This window comes from Neophocaena asiaeorientalis, unplaced genomic scaffold (assembly GCF_003031525.2).
Source record: "Neophocaena asiaeorientalis asiaeorientalis breed wild unplaced genomic scaffold, Neophocaena_asiaeorientalis_V1.1 scaffold45, whole genome shotgun sequence".
Lineage (NCBI taxonomy): Eukaryota > Metazoa > Chordata > Mammalia > Artiodactyla > Phocoenidae > Neophocaena > Neophocaena asiaeorientalis.
Window position 1 is genome coordinate 8,114,354 of NW_020174642.1, and position 26,803 is coordinate 8,141,156.

Consider the following 26,803-nt stretch of genomic DNA (forward strand, 5'->3'; position numbering starts at 1 on the left):
CAACCTCACAACTTATTAACAAGAGATAACTGCTTTACTAAAGATACCCTGGGGAATGAATAGTGTTAAACTGTGTGGGACATGGCAAACACTGACGAAATCCCCTTTAAGGTCCTTCTAGCCTTTCCCCAAAGGTCCTCTCCAAGTGCTTGCTAGGTTTTCTATATGTTTGCTTGAGTCACCATAACAAAGCACTGCAGGATGGGAGGCTTAACCAATAGAAAGTTACTTTGTCTCAGTTCTGGGGGCTGGAAGTCCAATATCAAGGTGTTGGCAGGGTTGGTTTCTCCTGAGGCCTTTCTCCTTGTCTTGTAGGCCATCTTCTCTCTGTGTCTCCACATCTTCCCTCTGTAATGGGACTGTGTCCAAATTTCCTCTTCTTATAAGACACCAGTCCTATTGGACTTGGGACTGTCCATACGACCTCATTTTACCTTAATTACCTCTTTTAAGACCCTATTTCCAAATACAGTCACATTTGGAGTTACGATGGGTTAGAACCTTGATACATGAATTTTGTGGGGGACACAATTCAGCCTATATCATCATCCATCCATAACCTTTATACACCCCCCTCCCAGCTTGTCCCAATCAATTGCATGCTCTACTCAGTAAAGCCACAGCCCATACTCTGTACACCACCAATCCTGGCCCCTCCCCTTGGGAACTCCCGTTAAAGTGTACTTACTGATCCCTAAATCTCAAGCTGTTGCAATTCTATACGTGTGTCTGTGGGAGGAGAAAATCTGTGTCTGCACCAGAGCCAGGGCAGCAGAGCACAGGCTGGTTCTTGGTGTCCCTTCTCTTGTGTCCTCTGCCCTAGCACAGCCTGCAAAACCATGGGATGCCGCCAAGGTTGCTGCTGGGAGAGCTCCCCCATTCCCTCCAGCCACCGGGTGCTCAGAATTCCCAGACACACAGGCTCCCCTTCGGAGGGTGTGGTTCTGCTTCTCAAGGGCAGGATGGAGCCCTGCTCTCCCTCCTCTGGTCTGTGGTACATTTGCGGATAGCACTGCAGTCCCATTTCTCCACCTTGACCTTCCTCTTCCCAACTCCACTTTCTAACCCACTGGGGAGTCCTAAAAGCATCCCACCTGGGCTCTCCCACGTGTGAAATTGGGAACAGGGGGCGGGAGGAAGGAGGGTGAGAATTTAAGGAGCACGCTGTCAGGGTGTGCCAGCAGGCAGATGCTTTGATAGCTTGCAAATGATTTGTGTGGTTAAGATATGTATATGTATGCATAATTTATATATTAAGTCCATTTCTGTTGCTCTGTGAAATAGGATTTATTATAATGAATGTACCAATCTTCCCATTGAAAGGGGCCTTTCTACAGACACAATTCCTACCTAAAGCTGCTATAAATTAAGAAGATGGGTTCCCACAAGCCATAGGAGACTCGTGTTTCTTGCTGCTTCGTGGTCCTGCTCACGTGTGCTCACAGGGCACAGACGAGGGCTCAGACCCAGCGCTTCTGCCTCAGCCTCCTCGGGCAGCCTATGCTCACAGGTTTTGAAGTTTCCATCCGGTGCTCATGCTGTTGATTGTATTTATCTGTTCTGGTTCCATCTTGAAATGTACATTCTGTTTCGAACACTCCCCAAAGAACCACGTTCAAGCCTCCTCTTTGATGGCGTCCAGAGGGGTTCTGTTCTCTCCTTTCACTGTGCTTTTATTCTTTGGTATGAAGCTCATCAACCCCCTCCTGGGAACTGGGGAGCTGCCAGCAGGGCCAGGACCAGGCTGGCACAATTCCGGCACCCAGGGCACACAATTTAAGGAGGCGCTGATTCTCGGGTTTGAGCAAGTGCAGCGTCAGCATGTGCATGGACCTGAGAGTGAGTGCCTCCTTAAATCTTGCACCTGCCCTGCGGTCACCACTTCTTACTTCCTCCTCCAAATGCAGGAAGTAGCTTCTGTGGATCCAACAGGTTGGGCTTCAAACAGTAGGTCACCCAAATATTCCCAGGTCCCACCAGGGCATCTGCATCCCAGGGTGGCTGCGAGGCAGAGATGGTGGGACTCCATCCCAGAGCAGTCACCGTGGGCCATTTCCAGGCAGTAAGGACAATCAGGAAAGAACAGGGAACGGGGAGAGAATTAAGATTTGCCATGATTGTTGGGGTGCAGAGCTGGGGGTGCCCACTAGAAACAGAAAGCCTGGACAAGGAGGGCATGGAGGTGGCCTGAAAACCCCCTGGGGCATGAAGTGAGGGAGGAAGGAGCCGTGGAGGAGGAAGTTGAAGGGAGATGCTGCTGAGGTGATGGAGGTGATAGAAGCCAATGCAGGAGAGTCAGCGAGACAGGGCTCTGACTAGCATTGATTCCAAGAGCAGCTGCTGATTGAATGTCTGTGTTCCGGGTGAAAGGTGAGGCCCGTGGGGCATCTGAGGATCATATTGCTGTACCCAGGTCCTCATTTATTTATCTACATGAGCTATTCCACAGTCACCACTTGGGTATGTTTGTACTTCCAGTAGGTCCTTGGCACGTGAGGAGTTACTGTTATCCTTCGGAAGATTTGCCATGAGAAGGCATCGTTGTTACCACTCTGAGGCTCCTGTGCTTGAATCTGGGCCCAGTTGAAGCTGGCAAGTTGCAGGAAGGACCAAGGAGACAGGCAGTCACACGCATCTCATTTCTGTGCATCAGCTACATTCTCATCTGTGACGTCTGCCTTGTAAAGATCAAGGGCCCACTCGGATGCTTCTCAGGGTCTTAGGAGTCCAGACCTGGGCAAAAGGATCTTCACAGCCAGGTTGGATGGGCAGATTCCAGGGTCAAAGCCATTTTCCTCCTGGTTCTTGCGAGGCTATGACACCCATAGGCAAAGCTGGGGGAGCTGCTCTCCTCTGAGGTCACAGCGTGACTCTCCAAGTCCATGACCCCACCAGGGGATGAGTTCCTGGGGTGCAAGCAGGCTGGCAGGTTTGGGGCTGGAGGAGGAGTGGGGAATGTTCAACTCTGAAGGCTGAGACTGTGCTACAGAGGATGAGGAAATGGCAGCTCCTGAGAAAACCAGGAGGAGTGTGGAACGGCTGGCACTGGCATTGTCAGAACTGGTCTTCCTTTGAAAAAAAAACCCCTTCTGTCCACCGACATTGAAAGTGCATTTTCCACATGTCTAAATCCTGTACCCCTTGAAATTATGATCAATGGCAAACCTGTGATGATCCATGTGCCTCTGACTTTGACTATTTTGTCATCTGTGGTTTCCTTCCCTCCCTGGCAGGACTTGGAGATGTGACCGAGCCCGCCTTCTTCCTTTGCTCCACTAGGTGGCCCTGGGAGCCCTCAGATATCTGCCAGGCGTTCAGACAGGTGAATGAATCTCATTGGTTCACGGGAGGCATGATGCCACTGGGCAGCCCTTTTTAAGAGAAAAGCCAGGACCGGGGAGCAGCGACCCCTGAGCAGTGCTCTCCGTGTGGCTGGTAGAGATATCGGAGCTGCTGTTACAGCATCATGAGTGAGGTGAGTGGGGCTTTGACTCCTGGAGGGAAACCTGGGGGTGAGAAGGGGCTCATTTAGGTTCAGAAAATGTAGAACACTTCGACCCTGGAACCGTTTGCTTGGGAGACTGACTCTGTTCATATCTGGGTTTGCATGGCAAGTGCAGACATTGGTTAAGTTTGCAACTTTTAAAAATTCACCTTAGGTAGAGAAAGGGATTCATTGTTTTGCTTGTGATTTAATTGTGACTTTGGAAAGTGCTTTGGGGTCTAGACCTCAGGAGAGAAAGCTGAGTGTTTTTAGTCCCTTGTGAAGATTTGCACTCTTGCAGCGTGTGTGTCTTCACATGTTTTCCTTGGTGGGTACCTGTCAGAATGTGAGCAGGCAGGCCAGCTGGCGAAAGTCAGCCTCAGAAGAGAAGTGAGGGAAGGATTGCCTTGCACGGCCATGTGGAAGCATTGCCTGTACAAACTACATCTGCAGTTAATCAGAGTAAAACCAGTAGAGAAATGCAAATTGTATGAACCACAAAAAATCTGCGCGTATGGGTCTAAGACGGGAGAAACTCTGGCTCCAATTTTCAATTGAAAGTCACTGCTCTGTATCTGTTTATCCAGAAGAGTTTGTTGGGGCAAACTGATAGCTCATTGTATTTTTTAAAAGATCCTATTCTCTGTCTTTCTTTCCAAAAAGGCAGTTTTGGGGTTGTACACCAACACCCTCTAATTCCACTTGGTAGCTGAGACAAATCCACTTTCATATCCTTTTGGCTGGCACTTAAATCATTATTTTAAAAAATCTTTTATTTTGCCTTTTTTTGACAGACGGGTGATCCTTTTTTTTTTTTGAAATCTACAGTAAAATTAACAACTTGAGAAATAAAATGCCTCTTCCCTGCTTTCATCTCTCTGATGGGTGACTTTTGATATAAACATGACAGGAAGACGGAGCAGGCAAAGCGTTATAAAATTTAGGAACAGGGTTTGGGTTGGAGCTAAGGGATCGGGCAAGAAAGAGTGCGAGCGTGGATGGAGGATGGGGAGGCAGAAACCTTCCAGCATCAGCAAACCTTCCACCACAGCAGCTCCTGTTTGCCCAGTGTCCCCAGTACCAAGCAGGGCATCCAGTAACCTTATTTGAACTTCCCCACAAGCCTGTGAAGTAGGTGCTATTATGATTCCCAATTGACGGATGAGGAAACTGAGGTTCAGAGAAGTTCAAGGTCAGCTGGCTCAAAGCCACCAGCTAGTGAAGGGCAGAGCCAGGACTTGGGTGGGTCTTGATGTCCAAATTGCGTATGGAATTTTCTGATCCGTATGAACAATGCATGCCAGAGAAAGCGAAAGAGGTGGAGAGTGGGGAGCTGAGGCCAGGAAGCTGGGGCTCTGAAACAGAGACAGGGCAATGAGAGCCAGGCCTTCTTTTCCTGAATGCTCAGGTGAGGGGCTTTCTGTAGACTGTAGAGATTTCAGTATATTCTCTGTTTGCATCAGCTCACCATACTTGCAAGTAGAAGGGATGGCCGTGTGGGGTGGGTTTTTTTTTTATACAACTTAATAGTTTCAGATAGAAGAAGGGCTTAGAAGACTGTGTAGCCCAGGGGGCTCCCTGTCTTCGATCAAGTTAGCTAAAGGGGACTCTTCGGGAGTGGGGATCCCCCCGTTGGCTCTCCCCTCTGGCTGTCACCCATCTTCAGCAGAAGCTCCTTGTCCCACGCCACACTCATGAGCTTTCGAGAATGCCTCAGCTTGGCAGTGTCACTTAACTGTGGGTCCCCAGGGAGACAGCAAACTTCCCAGAGCTCACCCATCATGAGGTTCACAACCTCGTTTCTGCTGAACATGTAATTAGGGCAGCTCTGCAGCCGTGGCCCCGCCCCCCAGCATTCCGTCAGAGGCCTTTGCGGGCTCTTCCAAGAACTCTGCCTTCTTCCTTAAATGTTGATAAAATCCCACAACATGAACATCTCACACCTTTGCCCCCCTTTGCTTCCCTTCCAGCTCTCTCCGCCTTTCTCCCTCCTCTTCACCCATCCCCCCCCACCCCCCCACGTCACGTGCAGCCCCGGTGACCAGGTCTGCGGCTCATCGGCAACGTTCTGGGAACGTGCCCCTCGGAGGGCGGGAATTTGTCCCTTGACTTAAATCTGCTTAAAACATTTAATAAAGTTGAACAGAAGCTCCTTTCTGGGTAGAGGATGGGATCTCTCCCCCCTCCCCCCTAAGCTTTTCTTTAGTTGGATGATTTCCATGTGGCTTCTAATTTTAATAATTCTCAGGCAGGGAAGGATTTCAGATGACCATTTACTTACCTGTGTAACTAATTACCCCAGAGGGCCAAAGCAATGGATTTTGTCAGACTTTACCCTGACCTCAGGATTTATTTGAGTCTGATGGGCACAGAGTTGCTGCTCCAGCTGTCAGGGTATAGTGCCGGCTGCAGAAATTCCCTAGATCACAGCTGGGCTGGGAGGAGAGGTCCCGAAAGGGTCACATGCTCCCTGGGGTGAGCTCTGTCTTTGAGTTCTTGCAACCTTTGGTGGGGGGGACTGAGTCTGGAGCTGGCTTTAAACTGGGTAACTTTACGACAACACATCTTTTTCCCCCTTGACAACGCTTTTTAGGGGTAAATGGCATGTGATTGAAAAGAGCAGCTCAAGTATAGCAAGGAAAGTAAAGTACAAATTTAGGGTAACGTGAGAGAGTGGAGGTGGTTTGCAGGGGTGTCTAATTGGCATTTCAGTATTAAAGTGTGTCAGATGTGCCTGGAACAATCTACGAGATGAGCTGGAAGACAATTTAGCTGGGATCAGGTTACAAGCTTCGGTACGTTCACTGGATCAAAAATCCAAAACACCAAGGTTGAAGTTTACAAAATGTATTCTCGTCTCTTCCCTGCCCAAGAAAGAGAAAGGCTCCTTTTTTTTAGTGACCTAATAATACCATTTGAAAAAAAGTTCCACCAACAATGAAAATCAGTTCCATCTTCTCATTCAGGTGTCTGTTTTTAAGTTGCTTTTTAAAAGAACTTATTTAGGAGAGCCAGGATCAAGATTTTAACGCATAAAGGCACACATTTGGAGAGCTGATTTAAAAAATGACACACACCATCGCCCTGTTTGTGAGAGGATGGGGGAGTTCCCGGTTGCATAATGCATCCGTTGACAGCTGTGAATTAGACTTGAGACTCCTTTGGGAAAGTGCTCTCCTGACGCTTCCCTGTTGCTGTTCACAGTCTGTTTTCTTGCATCGGCTTGGATGGGATGTTGCAATTTGGTGCCAGGTTTCTGGGCCTTTCTCGCATCCAGACATTGGCCACGACAAAAGGACCACACTTGTCAAGGCATGGTTTGAACACACCGAGGAATTTTGTGGGTCAAATCTTTAGACCCACCTGTGTATCCTTAGCACAGAATCAGAAGCTACTTGCCTGATACATTAAATCTCTAAAGCAAGAAGAAAGCAGTGGACGGTGTTGCTCTGGACAGAGATTGCAAGGGAGAGCTATGCCCACTTATATTGGGGGGCGGGGGATGGAAAAGGCTTGATTTTTTTTCCGGAAGTAGCCATTGGTTTAAAAATCACATATGACACTGGTTTAGGGCTCACCTACTTGGCTCTCAGGGTAACCCTTTGGTGAGAGAAATAGTAAGATGAAACAGGCCTAAAATGAAAATTGGTATGGTTGTGTGTTTCCTATGATGTAACAGTGAACTGAAACAGATGCTGACTGGTGAGTAATAGGTTTGCAAGGAACAGTATAATTTAGACCAGTTAAGCACGGATTCTGAGGGTAACTCTGCACAATGTAGATTTTTGCAACTGGCCCCAAAGGCTTAGCAAGAGAAGGTCAAATGAAAATGCAATTTCTTATGTAATTTTAACCTCATTTGGGGATATACCTGAGAGGAGATATAGGAAGCTCCAGCAAAATCCATATGGTTTTGCTGGATCACACATTGATAGATGCTCTCTCTACTCTAATTGGGAACAATAGGTCTAGAAAGACATCAATTGCAACTTGGGTTCGAGTTTCAACATTTCCTAAGTGGGAAGAGGCCACAGTGAAGCAAGAAACTGTGTTTGCTGGGCTGGTGATGGTAATGGATTATTATAAGATTGATTTCCCCAATCCTGCATTTCATTAACGAATGCTGTGGGATTAAGTCTCACCGTTTTTCTCTTTTGAATTCTAAGAGTGACAGAATGCAAGACGTATTTTTTTTTAGAGAGAAAAATTGAATAAATGACTCAAAATTGATTTTATTAAGGGCTTAGTGGAAGAGTGTGATCAAGATGAAGAGGAAACATGAGCTTTTGTAATGGAAAGTGCCTTGAATTTATGATGAACACGTTCTCTGCATTATTTTTTAAAATTCTAATTTCTGCTCTCAGTGCTTTATCAGAGGTGTTGTCATAGGTGGAAAGAATTCACAATTTGTTTGGGGTCTTTCTGTTCTTGGTCCACTGGGCACACTGGACTATTTGAACACCTGAATGATATCATGAACCCAAGCCTGGGGCTTCCCATTAATTTAGAATGACTTTCCAGAAAGGGCTTCATAGTGGGGGAAAAGAAAGATTTTAGGGGATGCATATGCACAGGTATATATTATATTTGACTGATATTTTTATAAAACACAGCAGTAAAGATCATGCTGTTAAAGTATTATCTTGATTTGTCTGGGCTGCTATAACAAAGTACCACAGACTGAGTGGCTTATAAACAATAGAAATTTATTGCTCATGGTTCTGGAGGCTGGCCGTCTGAGACCAGGGTGTCAGCATCCTTGGGTGAAGGATCTCTTCCGGGTTGCAGACTCCCCACTGTATCCTCACCTGGTGGAAGGGGTGAAGGAGCCTTCTGGGGTCTCTTTTATAAAGGCACTAATCCCACCCATGAGGGCTCCACCCTTATGACTTAATCACCTCCCAAAGGCCCCACCTCCTAATGCCATCACCTTTGGGTGTTAGGATTTCAGCATGTGAATTTGGGGGGACACAAACATCCAGACCATAGCAAGTATTATGTGTTGCATTTTATTTATTAGAATTATCCTACCTAGACTTTGAACTTCCTGAGTCATCCACAGACCTGGCTCCTGGTTTGGCACTTTGTAATGTTCAGTAGATTAATCTACTGGATGAATCAGTAGATTTCAGGTTGTGGATTTATCAGTTACTGTGACCAACAGACCAGCACCCTCTTCTCTAAATGTTGAGATTTGGGGTCCAGGTGAGTTTGGAGAGAAAAAAGTTCTCTCTTTTGTTGTTTATGGGTTTGGAACCTGTGTTTGCCATTTAAATCCTTTTAAATTGGAAATGGGTGCATTGTTATACATGCAAAATAAATATCTTCACAGCAGGCAAAGAAAATGAGAAAAACTTAGAAGAATCTCAATAGAAAGAACTCTTGACATTTGGGAAAATGTCAAGGAAAATAGGGAGCTGTGGGAGGGATGGAGAATTCTAATATCCTTCAGTTTGGGGTTATTCTTCATTGAGATTATTTTGATTCAGACAAGTTCTGTGAAATTCAAACAAAAAGGGGTGGTAACCTGAGGGGCAGAACCCGTGACTACCTTGAAAAATGGCTGATGTATTGAAATAGAAAACCAATTTGGCTGGTATTAGAGGCGAATAAGAAATAGTCCAAACTGATCTTTAGTAAGTTAGCTCCATATGCCCAATCATCATCAGCCAAACTGTGAATTCTGGGGTATTGTTGCAGGCGCAATATATCTTGCATACAGGAGGCAAGTTGCGTATTTAAATATTTTAATTAATGCTTAAAAATGAAGCACCAATGTTAGTACTAATTAAAACAAATATTTTAATTATAGGTGCATATTTAAATATTTCAAATTCATTTATATTTGAAATAGGAATACAGGACAATTCATATGCTAAAAGACATCAATTCGTATTTGTCCTCCTGGGAAGTAGGACATTGAATTGTGCATCCAGGATGCTGTGCAGTCTCGTGGGGTCTGTCTCCCTTTTTTTTATTGTCCCCAGGCACAAACTACTTACCATTCTTCCAGTCTTTGGAATGAAGTGAGGTATAAATAAGGAATGGGGAAACATTTTCCATTCGATTTGGTACAGGTGCCCTTTGGGTACAGATAGGAGAATGTTCTATAGCTCATTGTCTTGTGTCATAAGCCAAGCAAGCTTGCTTTGGGTACAGATAGGAGAATGTTCTATAGCTCATTGTCTTGTGTCATAAGCCAAGCAAGCTTGCTTTGGGTACAGATAGGAGAATGTTCTATAGCTCATTGTCTTGTGTCATAAGCCAAGCAAGCTTGCCACATCTGGCAACGGCCCAAACCCATCAATCCAACATCCATTTCTGGGCTGTTTTACATGAACCATTCAGTATAAGTTACACATTCCAGGCATCAATCTGCTTGAATATTGTTTGTGCCTTGCAAATAGCCCTAAATTTATGCTTCAAAAACTCACTAAATGACTTCTTGTTCCGTATCTGAAAGGGAAATGCTTGGCCATATTTATAACATTGCCAGTGGAAAAATCAAGCACCACTAAATGCCATTATTTTATATTTTACTCTTAATCTGCCACTTTTTAAATTAAAGGAAGACAAATTAGAATCATAAAGCAAGAAGGTAATCATCCACACATTGAAAACGCCCCTGCAGGACATCTAAAGGGAAGAAGCCCAAAAGTGTGAGCTGCCCCACTCAAATAGGGCAATTTTCATATCATGATGGAGCCATAAGGAAGAACAGGGGGTCCTTTGCTCTGGGAGGTTTCAGCCTCCAGTTTGAGGACACTGGTGGATTTCCTAAGACTGAAATATCTCAAGTCATCCATATTGCAATCCTTCACCAAATGGCCTGGAATGTCTTTCGAATGTTAGTTTTCAAATACTTGTTTATGGCGATTTGATAACTGAGTTTCTTTCTGGATTGACGTGAGATTACGCTTTGCTGGCTATTACAATCCAAAACTGTTGTGGAGTGGCACGGTGAAAGAAATGGTCATCTGTCCCCATAACACTGCACCTGTATCGTGGCCAAGGTTCTAACAAAGTGACTAGTTATTTTAATTTTATACGATGCCTGAGAAGAGGACCCCAGAGATTGATAATACTCATTAACATTTGTCTTAACCAAACAAGAGAGTAAAAATATAACAAGGAAATACGTTCTTTCTTCTTCCCAAGATCTTTTTGAAATTTGTTTTTTAACCAATACACTTTTCTGTCAGTCATGTGGTTAAATTCCAATATGTAAAAACTAATTAAGAAATTACACTTGTTTTAAAGATTAAGATTCCTTTTTTTTTTTTTTTTTTCTGGTACGCGGGCCTCTCACTGTTGTGGCCTCTCCCGTTGCGGAGCACAGTCTCCGGACGCGCAGGCTCAGCGGCCATGGCTCACGGGCCCAGCTGCTCTGCGGCACGTGGGATCTTCCCGGACCGGGGCATGAACCCATGTCCCCTGCATCGGCAGGCGGACTCTCAACCACTGTGCCACCAGGGAAGCCCTAAGATTCTTATATATATAATTTCCTTATTAAGTATTATCCACTGTTTCCTTAGGGGTTGTTAGAAAAATATCACTTTATTTTCTTGAGCCTGGCAAAATGGCTAATTGTACCTAGGCTTTTCTTTTCCACATTTCCGCATGCTTGTTTGATGTGCAGAAGAATCCCTGAGGCCGTGAAGTGGTCAGATTCTGAGCCCGAGAGCATCCACAGTGATGGTCTCCTCATCTGGGAGGGTTGAGAGGTCATCGGTAGGCACAGGTGTTGACACAAACCTGCCCACGTTCAAGTTGGCAGAGTGTGTTGAACCCTCTATAAAGGTCCTCTCTCTTCATGAGTCTCAAAGAGCTGTAGATGGAGATGCAACAAGCAAAACTTCAAACTATTATGCTGTAGGAACACATCCCTGAAACAATTCAAGGTGGTTTGAAATGATTCTGGTCTCTCCCTAGTGAAACCATTGCTATCCTGCCCCTTCCTTTCTTTGACTTTCTCACCATTATCTGTGGTCATTCCAATAATAAACATCCACAAGTACTTAAAAACTGACATTCAAAGCTTATCAGCTTTTGGGGAACCATTTCCTCAGTCGTCCTGCAGGTCCGTGACAGAGCAATGGAATGGTGTACACAGTGACCGTGGGTATCAGTTCTCAAGAAGAGTGATCTTCAAAGCCTTTGATAGTGTACCCCCTCAGGGAAAAAATTGGAGCATGCATGCACAATAATTTTTTATTTACTTATTTTAAAATTATTTATTCATGCTAATGTGCTCATCTCTTAAGTGCGGTTATGAAACATACCAAAAGTAAGCATTGAAAAGAATGAGAGAATGATGAAATAAGCTATACTCGAGATATCTTGCTAACTGTGATGGCTTTATTAATCTTAGTCAAAATGTCATGGCACCGTATATACTTGTGAGAGATAATTGTTGATGGAAAACGTGGAAATCTGTAGTTCAAATAGTCTTGGTAACTGATAGTCTTGGTAACTGCACTTCTTTTTTTAAAAAAAAAATTATTTATTTATTTATTTATTTTATTTTGTTTATTTTTGGCTGCTTTGGGTCTTTGTTGCTGTGCGCGGTCTTTCTCTAGTTGCGACGAGCAGGGCCTACTCTTCGTTGTGGTGCACGGACTTCTCATTGCGGTGGCTTCTCTTGTTGCGGAGCACATGCTCTAGTAGATGTGGCTCGTGGGCTCTAGAGCACAGGCTCAGTAGTTGTGGCGCACAGGCTTACTTGCTCTGCGGCATATGGGATCTTCCTGGACCAGGGCTCAAACCCTTGTCCCCTGCATTGGCAGGCGGATTCTTAACCACTGTGCCACAAGGAAAGCCCTGTGCTTCTTTTTGAGCTGAATTTGTTGACTGTGATTTTTAAGCTTGTATTGGCACTTGTGAAGATATTCTAATAGGAGAAGTGTTAGGTAGCATTTCCATTGTTTCCCTGTTGCTTTTGCTGGAAGTATTAATATCTGTGAAAATTTTATGCAGGAATTTTTTTATTCCTGTAAAAAACAGAAAATTTACCATCTTTCTCATTTTTAAGTGTGTAATTCAATCGTATGGTTTATTTACTTTGTTGTGAAACAGATCTCCAGAATTTTTCCTCTTGTAAAACTGAAATTCTACCCATTAAACAACTCCCTGTTCTCCTTCCTCTATCCTCTGTTAACCACCTTTCTATTTTCTGTCTCTATGAATTTGACTACTTTAAGTACCTCATATAAGTGGAATTATACAATATTTGTCATTTTTTTTTAAACGGGCTTGTATTACTTTGCTTCACGTCCTCAAGGTTCATCCATGTTGTAGCATGTGACAAGGCAGGAATTTTTTAAAGCCACTTACCTACTGTGGTGCGATTAGGTTGGTTAAATGTAGGTGTATAAATATAAATCCTCTTACTGGAGCACAAGGCACTGCAGTGCCGCATGTGGTGATCCTCCAAGAGCAACTTAAGAGTGAGGGAGTCATAGAAATCAAAGTCATGGTTACCAAAGGGGAAAGTGGTGGGGAGAGGATTAATGGATACATACCACTGTATATAAAAGAGGTAAGCAACAAGGTCCAACTGTATAGCACGGGGAACTATATTCAGTATCTTGTAAAAACCTATAATGGAAAAGAATCTGAAATAGTATATATATATATTATATATAATATGTATATATAAAACTGAATCATTTTGCTGTACACCTGAAACTAACACAATACTGTAAATCACTATACTTCAATTTAAAAAAAAGGGAAAAAAGAGGGAGGGTGTTCTGGACAATCCTCAGTCATGGGATTTCCACTGTCTCCCACCCACCAGATGATGATGTTGATATCAATCCAGATAATAGCTACTGGTAACATCTAATTTCTTTCTTACTGATCTTAGATCCTAAACTGATATAAATAGACATTCTAAAATTCTCTTTTCCATGCATAGTTGTAAGAGTTGAGCACCTTGCAATCCCTGAGGTGCCATCCATACTGCAGTCTGTGTCAGTGGTGCCCTCTGGAGTTGTGCAGTGCACAACCTGTGCAGCTGAACGTGGTGGCCCTGCCCCTTCCTGAGGCGCAGCTGGCCTGCTTAAAGACCATTGACCCAGAGAAAGAAGATTGTTTCTACCGTCCTGCTTAGAATTAAAGGAGGCCCTATTGTCATTTCATTCCAGGTAGTCATTTAAAATAGGGAACTGAGTGCCCCAAGGCTAATCCTGTTCAAAATCACAGAGATTCTTGAGCAAAAGTCAGGCTAGGTTTCACGTACACATTTCCTATCCTATTAAATTTCTCATTTTCTGACATATCCTGGATACAGCCCAATTTCTTTTATACCTGTCCCAATTCCATTTAGGACTTGGACATGAAACATATTAAAACTAATATTGTCCTGGATTATTTTTTTCCGAGTAAAAAAAGAACAACCACAGAAATCTTGACAAAGTTATTCTTTCCTTCACCAGGGCTTCCACTTTGTTTCTAGAGATTCACGTATCCAAGCCGACCCCCTCACCCTCTTGTACAATATCTCGTAAAGATCTCTGTTCACAAAGTTTCCTTCTGCATGGTCCAGCAGAGTTTCCTTGACTTTGAGTTTACACCAGTGGTCTTCATTCCTTGCCTTACCCTCCTTGGCTCTGTTTGAAAGTGCAAGACCATTCTAAACCCCCAAAATCAAACTCTTAGAAAATGTTTGCTCGGGCAACAGAGTCCTTTTCTATGGCAAAACCATTGCATGTACAGGCAGACCTTGGAGATATTTTGGGTTCAGCTCCAGACCAATGGAACTGAAATAAAGTGAATATCTCAATAAAGGGACTCACGCAAATGTTTTTGTTTCCCAGTGTGTACAAAATTTACATTTACACCGCACTGCAGTCTATTATTAAGTGTGCAATGGCATTATGTCTAAGAAAAAGTACCTACCTTAATTAAAAATGCTGTATCGCTGAAAAGATGCTATCATCTGAGCCTTCGGCGAGTCATACTCATTTTGCACAGTCACATCAAAGATGACTGATCAGAGATCACCATAACAAATATAATAACGAAAAGGTTTGAAACATTGTGAGAATTACCAGAATGTGACACGGAGACACAAAGTGAGTAAATGCTTTTGCAAAAATGGCGCCAGTAGACTTGCTTGACACACTGTTGCCACAAACCTTCAATTTGTAAAAAATGCAATATTTGCAAAGTGCAGTAAAACGAGATATGCCTGTTATTGGTATTTACTTACCCTCTCAAATTTCTGTTTGCCTTCTAGATTATGAATATTTAAAAGACAGAGACTGTGTCTTCTACACCCTTTCATCGCCTCAGCACATACCATTCAACCCACATTGATGGAGAATCCATCATATGTTGGACATTGTGCTGGGTGAACGGACCCCTCCCCTCAAAGAGCTTATAGGCTACTGGGGGAGACAGAGTTCACATAAAATTAACTGGACGACAGGGTCCATACAGGGTACGGGGCTACTCATTGTATAGACCAAGTGCCAGGGAAGGGTTGGTTAACATCACTGTGCAGACCTGGAAAGGGGAAGAAGGATGTGACCAGCAAAACCTTCCCAGAGAGTCAATGCTTACAAAAGTAGGGGCTCAGTACATGTTGGTTGAAGAATAACCACCATAGCTAATGGTTAATCTTCAAAGTCATATATGTTAGAACCTCATGCGAATTTAGCAATCTTCAGGTCCAATGAATGGATACACATCTATTAGGATACTATTCAGTTATCCCTTGGTATCCTAGGGGGATTGGTTGGTTCCAGGACCACCCTGCCCACGGATGGATACCAATCCAAAGATGCTCAAGTCCCTTATATAAAATGGCATAATATTTGCATATAACCTACACACATCCTGCCATATACTTTAAATCATCTCCAGATTACTTATAATGCCTAATACAATGTAAATTATATCAATAGTTGCAAATACAGTGTAAGTGCTAAGTAAATAGTTGCTAGCATGCAGCAAATTCAAGTTTTGCTGTTTGGAACTTTCTGGAATTTTTAAAAAATATTTTAAATCTGCGGTTGGTTGAATCTCAGATTCAGAACTGTCGGATACGGAGGGCTGACTGTAGTTGATTTCTAACTCCTGTTTAGTGATGTAAATTGCTTTAAACATGCTGGACATTTTCTTCATCCTTATTAATGAATAGTTGGGTTCTACTGACTTGTCATATCTTTCTTTAAAAGTGTTAAGTGAAAATAAATCTGTTCAGTACTTTGGAAGCAGATTACATGAGGACAGTCAATACGATTTTGGGAATTGTGCATATTGTGTTATTTTAAAAGTTCCATATTCTAATTGTGAGAAATGCCTAAGTGAATTTAGATATGCCTGTAATCTATCTTCTGTGAGGGTATTAACATTTGACCATGGCAAAATATCACTGCACGCTTTGTGTCTCAGAGCCCCGGGGGGCTTATTACTCATTTTATTATTTTCTTGTCTTTGGAGTTCGTTCAGGGCATGGGCTCATCCTGTATTTATAGCTCAGTTCTCACATATGCATAAGTCCTGTTCAAAATACCGAGATAATACAGTGTCACATCGCAAATATTATTTCTGGCAATGTTCTCTACCTCCAAAATGTGGGCCATTTTACTTCCTCTTGATGTCTTCTTAAAATAGATGTAGCCATTTGTCAATCTGTACTTCCACCAAATACCTCTTGCAAGTTCACTGTTATTTTTTCATCTAGATTTTGTCTTTCCCAACTTCAGAGCAGATTCAGTTCCTTTGTGGGGCACTGTTTTGTGAATTTCCACATCACCCTTTTTATGCTGAGTTCTTGCTGAGAGCCAGATTTGACTGAAATGCATGCAAGAGCTTCCCCACAGTTGAATTTTGGATGAGGATTTGGAATTCTCACCTGACACAAATATATATGCCGTGTAATATAACTGTAGGGTTACAAGTAGGGGCCTCAGGGGACCTTGCCCTGCTCCTGTGTCCCTTCAGTATTGCAACAAGGAAGCAGGACAGGGGCTGAAGAGTAGAGCAGATTCCCATCAGAAACGAGGCCACTGAAAAACAAGCCACAGCTCTGTCATCTTTTGCTCCAGTCCGCCTCTGCCATAAACCTCTTTCCAGGTGACAGGAGCTCAGAGCTGGGCAGTCTAAGTGAGCCTGCCACTGGGTGGTGGGGAGAAGACCAGTGACACGATTTGGGAGGGACAGTGAAAAATAGAAATGTGGTGCTCCATGTTGAACATGATGAAGAATTTTGAGAACGTGATGCCAAGTGTGGGCCCTTTAAATGAGGGACCCTGTAGGGGGCTGCAAGTGTCACAGGGCCACAGGGCTGGCTCAGTGAGGTGGGGGAAGGGAGGTGCAGAAATGGGGGCTGCCGATTGCCTTTTAGTGAAAAAAATAAAACTAAAAATAAAACTACCATACGACCCAGCAATCCCACTACTGGGCATATACCCTGAGAAAACCATAATTCGAAAAGAGTCATGTACCACAATGTTCATTGCAGCTCTATTTACAATAGCCAGGACATGGAAGCAACCTAAGTGTCCATCGACAGATGAATGGATAAAGAAGATGTGGCACATAGATACAATGGAATATTACTCAGCCATAAAAAGAAACGAAACTGAGTCATTTGTAGTGAGGTGGATGGACCTAGAGTCTGTCATAGAGAGTGAAGTAAGTCAGAAAGAGAAAAATGAATACTGTATGCTAACACATATATATATGGAATCTAAAAAAAAAATGGTTCTGAAGAACCTAGGGGCAGGACAGGATAAAGATGCAGATGTAGAGAATGGACTCGAGGACATGGGGAGGGGGAAGGGTAAGCTGGGACCAAGTGAGAGAGTGGCATGGACTTACAAATACTACCAAATGTAAAATAGATAGCTAGTGGGAAGCAGCCGCATAGCACAGGGAGATCAGCTCGGTGCTTTGTGACCACCTAGAGGGTTGGGATAGGGAGGGTGGGAGGGAGATGCAGGAAGGAGGATATATGGGGATATATGTATACATATAGCTGATTCACTTTGTTACAAAGCAGAAACTAACACACCATTGTAAAGCAATTATACTCCAATAAAAATGTTAAAAAAAACCTAAAAAAACCAAAACAGAGAGAGACAGAGTGCTGCAACATAATTCCATTATCCCTTTGCCATGCCTGGAGCTTTTTATATATGGTTTTCCCCTCTCCAAGTGGAGGGTTCCGGAATGGCCCACGCCTGACCATGGAAGCAAGGCGGCTTGAGGGTCTTAGCCACAAATCAGATGGAGCTTTCATGCCAGCTTCGAGGAAGCCCACCCAGGGACATGCTTGAACAAGGAATCGATGATGCTGTCTGACCCCGCGAGACTGTCATGAGGTTGGAGCCATAAAACGGATTCAAAAACACTTGGAAAGCGTATATTTTTTAAAGACCATATAAATGCTGAGCTATAACCTCAATGTGAAAAATTCCCCCGAGTCGGATTTCAAACGTCTTTACTGAGTGAGGTTGCTGGCTCTGAGGGGCCCGTTTCGTCATGAGAGTTTTCCTGCACTTAAGCCTTCCGTCCTCACCCTTTTCTCCTTGTGTGTGTGATGTCAGGGGACACAGAGGGCAGGTGTGTTATGCTTGTCCAATTAAGGGAACATTTTTGGGCTTGGGAAGTACAAAGCTCTAACCATAGTAAGAACCAGGTGGGCGGGTATGAGACAGGTTGGTGGCATGAGCTTCCTTCATTTTTAACAGCCCTGTCCCTGGAAGGCAACCTTCAACTAAATTACAGCTGGGTTTGTTTTCCAGCAAATTAAATTGTTCTGGATTTCGGAGGGATTTGAAAATAAAATTTGGAGCAGTATTACTTGTGAAGAAGGCAGAGACATTAGACTGAGCTGGTCAGTGCTTCTGGGTGGGTGGGGCCTGTGTATGTTTTGTTTTAAGTGGAGAGAGTGCTAGAATTTTCACCTCCCCAGGGGGCAGCTGATTCAATGGCCCATGTAGCTTTTTTCTTTTGTTCATTTTATTTATTTATTTTTGAAGCATAGTTGATTTACAGTGTTGTGTTAGTTTCAGGTGTACAGCAAAGTGAGTCATTTATACATATACACCTTATAGGTTATTACAAAATATAGAGTTCCCTGTGCTCTACGGAAGGTCCTTGTTGTTTATCTATTTTTTATATAGTATAGCTTTTCTGCTGTCTTCTAATTTCTAATTCACTTCTTGAGCTGTGACAGCTGATTTAGGACAAAGCCTTCCCCTCTCTTCCAAAAGTATAAAACCTCAGACTTCTACCATGTTCTGAAGCTATTTTTGTTTTACTTGAGTGGGGAAAAAATCCCTGGCTGCTTCTTTATTACCAAAAAAGAAAGACTCTAGCTTCTGAAGCCTGGAACAGCCCCCTTTTGGAGAAGCCCACGGAGTAGCAAGTAGGGCTGAGTCAACGTCTGCACTCCGTCACAACAAGTCAACGTACAGGGACCGAGCTTTGGCTTTTTCTTAGGAGGAGTGTCCAGGCAAGAGTTTATGAAGCTAGTTAAACATGTGAAAATAAATCGGGACACCCAGACAGAGTGAATTACGGAGAGAGAGCTGTCTGCAGGGTCCTGGAGCCCTGTTCTAGCATCTCACAGATCCCTGGGGCTTCCAAAGATGGCCCAGGCAGGTTGAGTTGACTGTGGCTGTATATTGACCTCCACGTCCTTTTATTCAAGCTCAGACTTGGGGAGAGTCTGCCGATTGGGTGAGAGGCACACACGATGTAAGGGGGTCACTAGGTCCTTCCAGCTTCCTTCCACCTTCCTTCTCTGGTCATCGTCTACCCTCCTCCTGCATCTTCTCTTTCTAGAAAGAAAATAAATCAGTGATTTATACCAAACACACAAATGCATCCACAGCAGAAACAGAGGCTCAGGGAACTTCAAGTGAAAGTAACAACAACTAACAGGCAGAGGCTGCAGAGTTTATGAAAAAAAATGAACATGCAGCCCAGTATCCTGTCTTTGGATTCTCATCACAGCCATGTGAAATACATGCTTAATTTAATCGTATTTATTTTAATTCTCCACGAAGAAGAAACTGAGCAGGTGAAGAAGCAGCTGAATGAAATCACTTGTTCAGGGTCCTTCAGCCACATTTGAGAGCTGGGTTTCCTCTTTCCTCAAACTGCTGAGCCCCGTATGCCTCCGTTACCTTAACTTACTGCAAGTTGAATACGATGGAAAAGAAGGAGGCATTTGTCTTTCCAAGCCTCTTTTACCATTACTTGTCAGTCTGACTTTTTTCTAGGGACCACATCTAGGTAATGTGACTATTTTTATCTCATTGAATTCTCACAACCGGATGAGGTCGGTGTATTGTTACGCCCATTTTATAGAAGCAGAAACTGAGGCTCAGAGAAGTTAAGTGTTGTGAGCAGGGTCGCACAGCTGCTAAGTGACAGGGCTGGAGAGCCTGGACAGCCTGATTCCAGGGCTCTCTTTCTTTTCTTTTTTTAAAGTCAGGTTTATTAAGGTATATTTTATATATAGTAAAATTACCCTTTTTAAAGTTGTACGGTGGATGAGTTTTGACATGTTTACAGTCTTACACTTGCGATATAGACTCTCAGACTCCCAGAAGTTCTTTTGTTTCCCTTTGGAGTCAGTCCCCTGGCTCTACTCTTAGCCCCAGAACCCAGGTTCTGCAGTATCACACCTTAAATAAAAGTAAGCCCAACTGGTTATGCAAGGTGTTTACAGTGTCTAGAGAATAGCACGATCCCATAGTTGAAAATAATTTAAATCGTATATTGCAACAATTTCCAAATGGTGCTTTACAGTTGAGAGCTGATGTATTAGAAATGTAAAAAAAAATGACCAGGGAGGGGTGACAATCCGGGTCCTTGTCAATCACTCCAGGGTCTCACAGAGCAGACAGGGTATGCTGTAAAGTAGGGGGTGCTCAGCTTCGGCACAGCAGCCTCAGCACAGTCTCCATGTGGGTGTCTGTCCTGGCCCTTAAACTGACGCTCAGCATCGCTACCTGATCCCACTCGTGGGGCCTGGTTCTGGCCAGGCTTCTGTGACCACGCAGAAACCAGCGAGGAGCTTCCAGCCAGCAGGGACCCTCTGCCCGTCGCTCTGCCCTGCATCACTGTCGGCATCCATGTGGCTGCAGACAAGGACGTCCGCGATGCAGCTGGGAAAGCCCTGGCTCTGGGCTGATTCTGGGTCGTGCCGTGTGGTTTAAAGAGAACACTTACCTTCTTTCGAGCCCGAGACAGCATTCTGCCTCCGTGCACTTCGGGGTTCAGGAGGGAATTCAGCCCCCTCCCACAGAATGGCACACCCATGGAGAGCAGGCACCCAAAGTGATGCGGAAGGAGGACGCCCCTGTGCTCTCTGGGACCAGGTTCCAGGGCATGTGGGGCAAGGCCAGTGCAGAGCTTTCTTCTATGTGCATCTAGAGTTCAGCCCAAGTGGAGGACTCTGTTCTTTGATGTGCTGCTTATTCGTTTGCCAGGACTGCTGTAACAATCCCCACAGACCAGCTGCCTTAAACCGTAGAAGTATATTTTCTCTTGGTCCTGGAGGCCACGAGTCCGAGGTCAAGGTATCAGCAGGGTTGGTTTTTGCTGAGGACTGTGAAGGAGAATCTGCTCTGGGTTTCTGTCCTTGGCTTGTAGATGACATCTTCTCCCTTTGTCTCGTCATACTGTCCTCCCTCTATGCATGTCTGTGTCCAAATTTCCCCTTTTTACAAGGACACCAGCCTATTGGATTAAGACCTGTCTTAATGACCTCACTTTAACTTGATCACCTCTGTAAGGACCCGATCTCCCAATCAGGCCACTTTCTGAGGTCCTGGGGGTTAGGGCTTCAATTCTGGGGCCACACAATTCAACAAATAACACTGTAAATGTGGTGGTGCCTTCCACCCAATTTCAAAGACCATTTGGAACCTTCCATGCCTTTCATTTTCAAGGAGAATTGACAGCAACACATGTGTCATCGTGACTCTTTGTTGAGCTAAGTTGAATAAATGAAGCAAAGTGATTTTATTGGCATATTTGAGATACGTGGAATTGAAAATTTAGAGGTATTTACTGTAAATGAATTTAATAGGACATGAACTCATCCCACGATGAACTCATAGGACTCATCATCACATCTATAAAATTAGAGGATCCCATACAGAAGCCGTTACATAGCAAGTATTCTTTAAATTGCAACCTTTACCTGTTGTGAAATTGTATGGGTGGTATATGTCATTTTTATAAAATGGAGGCTATATTTATGTATGTCCACACAGAAAGAAATGGGAAGCAAATACTCTGCAATATTTCAAGGAAGATTACCTAGATTAACTCTGAATAGTTAGATTATAGGTAGTCTTTTGCTTTCCTCCTTGTGTGTTTATTTTCCAAAATTTTCTTTTCTTGGAAAAGAAGATGGGCACAGAGGAGATTTTTAAGTGTAGAAAATACTAATTTAAAATATATGGCTATAGGATAAAGTATAAAGCAAATTTCAATAAGGCAAACCACCAATCCCTAAAAATGAGGGATCTTTTTACCATAAAGGTCAGGATGAAAATGCTAGAAGCTGAATATAGTATTTAAGGCGGAATTATTTGTCTTTCAGAGGTGAAAGCAGGGGGCGGAAGAATTAGGAGGAATAATAAAGGTTAATGCGTTTGTCATGCAAGATCCTGTCATTTTCTTTTTAACCAACTTTTGGGCTTTCTTTGAAACCCCTGCAGCTGAAGTTCTCTTCTGAAATTGGTTTCTACACCTTTAGGGATTAAATTAGTGGATTTTTTGAATACTCAGTTTTTGGAATGTTACCAGGAGAAATATAGATGATTTTAAAATACTGGTGGCAAGAAATTAAATCAATTCTGTCCTTATCACAAAATGCTGGCAGAAAAGACTCTTCTGCTCTTCAGATAGATTCAGGGCCTTTGATTTGGAAGGGGCCTTTCATGGTGTGCCTTTGAAGTCACTGAGAAGCCACTGGTTTCATGACTGTGGTGGCTCTGAGCACCATCAGCTACCTGCTGGCTGACCCAGCTGTTTATCTTATTTCACTGCACGATCGCTGTGATTTCCCATCTCTGTCCATTTAAAATCTGATATTTCATCTAAGACACTCACGATCTTTCGTCAATAAAACATTATATATAATGCTGTAGAAACACGCCTTAATGTAATACCATAGGAACATGCCTTTTTTGTTTCTTTATAAACACAGTGATCAAAAAACACCTCAGAAGGGTGGGCTGAGATCTTTGGGGCTTGTTCTCCATCTTGTCATCTCTCCTGTGAAGGATATTGACCCTGGTAAGAATATGCAGTATCTGAGCCGTCACGGTCCCTGTGTCCCTTCTACGCCAGACATGCAGATAGGTGTTTTTCCTATTATTTATGACCCATCTGAGGCTCTGCTTGTCACGATGTTGCCATTTCAGGGGCTCCAGAATCCCTGAACCCATTAGCAATCTGAGTATCAGGATGAAACAGCACAAAAGGAAAACAGCGCCACGTAGAAAAATAACTTCAGAGGAAATGCATCATCAGGGGATAGACGGTGTGAAGTAGCACTTGCTGAACAAGAGCTTCCAAGCCGCCCTGGGGAGGGGATGGACTTTTCTTTCCCTCTTTTGCCAGATCTCTGCAACTCCTTGGTAGACAGAGTCCAGCAGAGGCCAGATGTTGGGGACAGAAGATAAAAGGTTAAAAGACGCCTTGAAACATGTATTTTCCTTTCCCTTGATACAGAGATGTCATCCACTTGATATTGCCCAATAAATAGTGCCTCTACTGGAAAACTCCTTCACTGATGGACAGATGGGGAGAGCACACTTGCTGCATGTCAGGTCCCTACCTGTGACAGCAGGAGCCAGAGGTTAGCATCTTTCCTTCTCAGGAGGGAACAGAGACTCGATAAGGGATTTCCCCAGCCATGCCCAGCTGGTGGGGTCGCTGGGACTCATGGTCCTCCACAAGATGTGGAACCCTCCCCTTGCCCTCACCCACCCCAGTGTGAGTTGGGGACCCTTTTCCGTGCCCCTGATCTTGGTCATCTTTGGTCAAGCTCTTACCCACCGTATGAGATGGTTGGTTTAGTCTCTGTCCCTCTAGGTTGTGAGCCAAGCAAAGTCAGAGGACGTTCCCTTCTCCTGGGGACCCTCAGGGCCCGGCCCAGTGCCTGCTTCATAGAAGGAAAAGTAAATTTTTAGTCCAGGAGCGAGTCACCCCCCGGGTTGCTTCCGGGCCTCTGTCTGACACTAAATCCGTGACCTTCACTGCCCATGGTTTTGTGCATTGGTGAATGTACCTAATTGTAGCACCAATGGGGTCAGACACACTGTAACGTCCACTCTGAGCTCAAAGTATAGGAGGAAATAGATCTGAAGACGATCTATTGTCTACGTGCCGGAAAATGGGCGTGGCCTCTTCCACTAGTGAAACATCTAATATGAACGGACCGTCCGTGACTTTGCAACTTGGTGGAAAAGAGCCACCCAGCCAAACTGATATGTGAGTGAGGCACCTCTCTCGTGTCACTTGAGGCCCCTGTGGGTGGCCGGCTGGCGTGGGCTCCGCAGACTTCAGGCAGGTCTGAAGTGACAACGTGTCACCTCCTGCCCACACCGTGCGTCCCCACCTCCTTCCCCAGGGCGTCCTCCTTGTTCCGGAGCAGATGCCAGGTTGGAGACGCGGCCCAGACTAGAAGCATCAGGAATTAAGTTCTGTGGCGCGTGTCTTGGGTCAGTGCAAGATGGGAGCTGGTGGATCCCGGGACACAGTTCAAGCATTGCCGGAGGGTGCAGGCTCGGGGTCTGGGTGCGCCTGGCGGTGCCAGAGGGATGACGAGTCCTCACGTGGGCTGTCTGGGCCCCACTCCCCCACTCCCGCCTCATTACTGGCACCTCCCTCCCCAACTGAGTTGTAGCACAAACGGCTCTTGCCTCAGGCTCTGCTTTCTGAGAAACCAAACTGACCAAACTAAGACATGTTCCTTGTTATTTTCCTGTAGCCCTTGGTGCAAGGGGGCTGTCAGGAAAAATCACTTCAAAAGTCATACTTGTAATGATTTAAAAGCATGATTTAAAATCATACTTTTTTTTTTTTTTTTCGGTACGAGGGCCTCTCACTGTTGTGGCCTCTCCCGTTGCGGAGCACAGGCTCCGGACGCACAGGCTCAGCGGCCATGGCTCACGGGCCCAGCCGCTCCGCGGCATGCGGGATCCTCCCGGACCAGGGCACGAACCCGTGTCCCCTGCATCGGCAGGCGGACTCTCAACCACTGCGCCACCAGGGAAGCCCTGGGCTCCTTTCAATTGGGGTTTTTATTAAACTCTGTAATGCTATCCTTGTATTAGTTAACATCACCGAGGAAGGAAACCTCCCTCCCAAGACCCGTGGGAGTTGCCAGGTGAGGGTTTAAGGGCTGAGGACCCAGAGAAGGCCTCTCCCGGCCGTTGTTCTGCCTTATTCCCTCACATCACCTCACAACTGCTCTGCAGACTCCCCAGCATCATGCAAGCCTCCAGCTTGTGCTGCAGAAGAAGGCGACTCCAATGCTGTGTGTAACGTTAACTGCTTGGGCCGTGTCCTTAGATGGGGACCTAGCATTTCCTGATGGTGAAATGGGCGTGAGATAGAAGGAGGGGGTTTTAATGGTGATGCATTTTCTCTTGAGTTATTTTTCTCTGTGGTGCTGTCTTCTTTCCCTCCATGTGGAAATCTCCCCACCTGCTGGGGTGGGACTTCAGGAGGATATTGGGGGAGGCACAGGCTCAGTGGTTCCCAGGGCAACTCTGGAGCCAGTGCTTCTGGGTTGGAGCTCAGGCTTTGCCACCTCCCTGCTGTGTGACCTTGAGCAAGTCCTCTGTGCCGGGGGATACAATGTGTAGAGTGATGCTGACGAGGACCGTGGTGCTACCTACCTGGTTAGGGATGCCGTCAGAATTCACTGATGCCCAGGACCACTTGGGGCATGTCTGCCTTTAGCACCTCGACATCCAGCCTGACTCAGACCCTGTCCAGGTACAGATCCAAGGGAATTTCAGCCACCTCACCTGGTGATAAAAAAAAAATCATGTGTGTTGACTGCTGTAGACCCCAGGAACAGGAAAGCTATTGGATATTCCCCCACTGCTCTCAGCCTTGCCTTAAAAATGTCTCCAGGTCTCAAAGAATTCTGAAATGAGGTGCTTTCAAAGACTACATTTTTCTTTGTCAGGATCATTTTCTGATCCGCGACACCATCTCCTTATGACATCTATCAGCTTCATTTTACCTTCATCATATAAGACCTGATCCAAAACCCCTATCTTAGAAATCCTTAAAAATGAACCCCTCTTCTCCCCTGTGCACACTTCATCTTGGTGTTCTTTAGGTTTCTAAGAGGTGATCTTTTATGGAACGAAGTATTCACAACATTTGAAAAATGTCAGTGTTTAAGGTATTTAAAGACAGTGGGGCTGGGTGTGCACCTATTTTGTACTTCTATGCCATTGAATTTGACTTTATTCAACTTTAAAACCCCGTCCTTTTATTCCGAGGAATTCACTTTGTTTTCTGAGTCATCTGTGAATTATGTGAGGAAGGCTGGAGGGGTTAAACCCTGGAGCGGTTCAGCCCCCAGGGGTGGCTGCTGTGCGTCTAGTTTGATCTTTCACGATGGTGATCAGATTTCCATAGAGCAGCGAACTTACCAGCTTTGTGTTTAAAGAGAGGAGACCGAATAAGCACAGGCAAGAAGAAAGTGGCATTTTTACTTGCAAATCGACTGTATTTAAGAAAGGTGTAATTTGGTTTAAATCAAGATGATGTGTATTACAGGTTGAGATTTTAGATAATGATGCCATGACGTGGGGAGCTCAATGGAGTTTATTGATGATGAGTTCATGTTTGGCCAGATGCAGCCTTCTTCCTCTGCGGGAACATGGGCAGGTCTGGATTCTGAAAATTCAAGAACTTTCAAGTGAAATACGAAGAAAGAACCCACACTTATCTAGCCTTTCCTTCCACTTCCTGCCAGAGAAAGGTGGTTTTTCTTCTCAGAACGAGGCAGAGCACCCCCGTGACCCCGTGAACTCCCCCGTGGGTGGGAGTTTGAGCTTCTTGTTGACTGAGATGGGGTGTGTGTGTGGCGTGTGTGTGTGTGTGCGCGCACGTGCGTGCGCGGCATGTGTGTGGTGGGGTTGGAAATAAACGGGAGACTTGGCTTTGCCTCTCTCTCGAGTTATCAAATGTACCAGGTAATAAACGTACACAGGGATGGTTAATTTTGTTCACATAAGTCTGTATCATTCATTCACCCTGTTTATTTACACTAATCAGAACTTGAAAGCAAGATTTTCCCAGATGATC

General features: G+C 44.6%; 1 protein-coding gene across 1 annotated transcript in view; it reads left to right on the top strand.

The window, feature by feature from the left end:
* Positions 1-3,393: 3,393 nt before the first annotated feature.
* PCP4 (Purkinje cell protein 4) overlaps positions 3,394-26,803 on the top strand; it is a 54,118-nt gene continuing 30,708 nt past the window's right edge. The window contains exon 1 of the mRNA XM_024758340.1: positions 3,394-3,475. Within this exon, the coding sequence (XP_024614108.1) occupies positions 3,467-3,475 (9 nt within the window). The 5' untranslated portion in view covers positions 3,394-3,466. The remainder of the gene's footprint in view (positions 3,476-26,803) is intronic.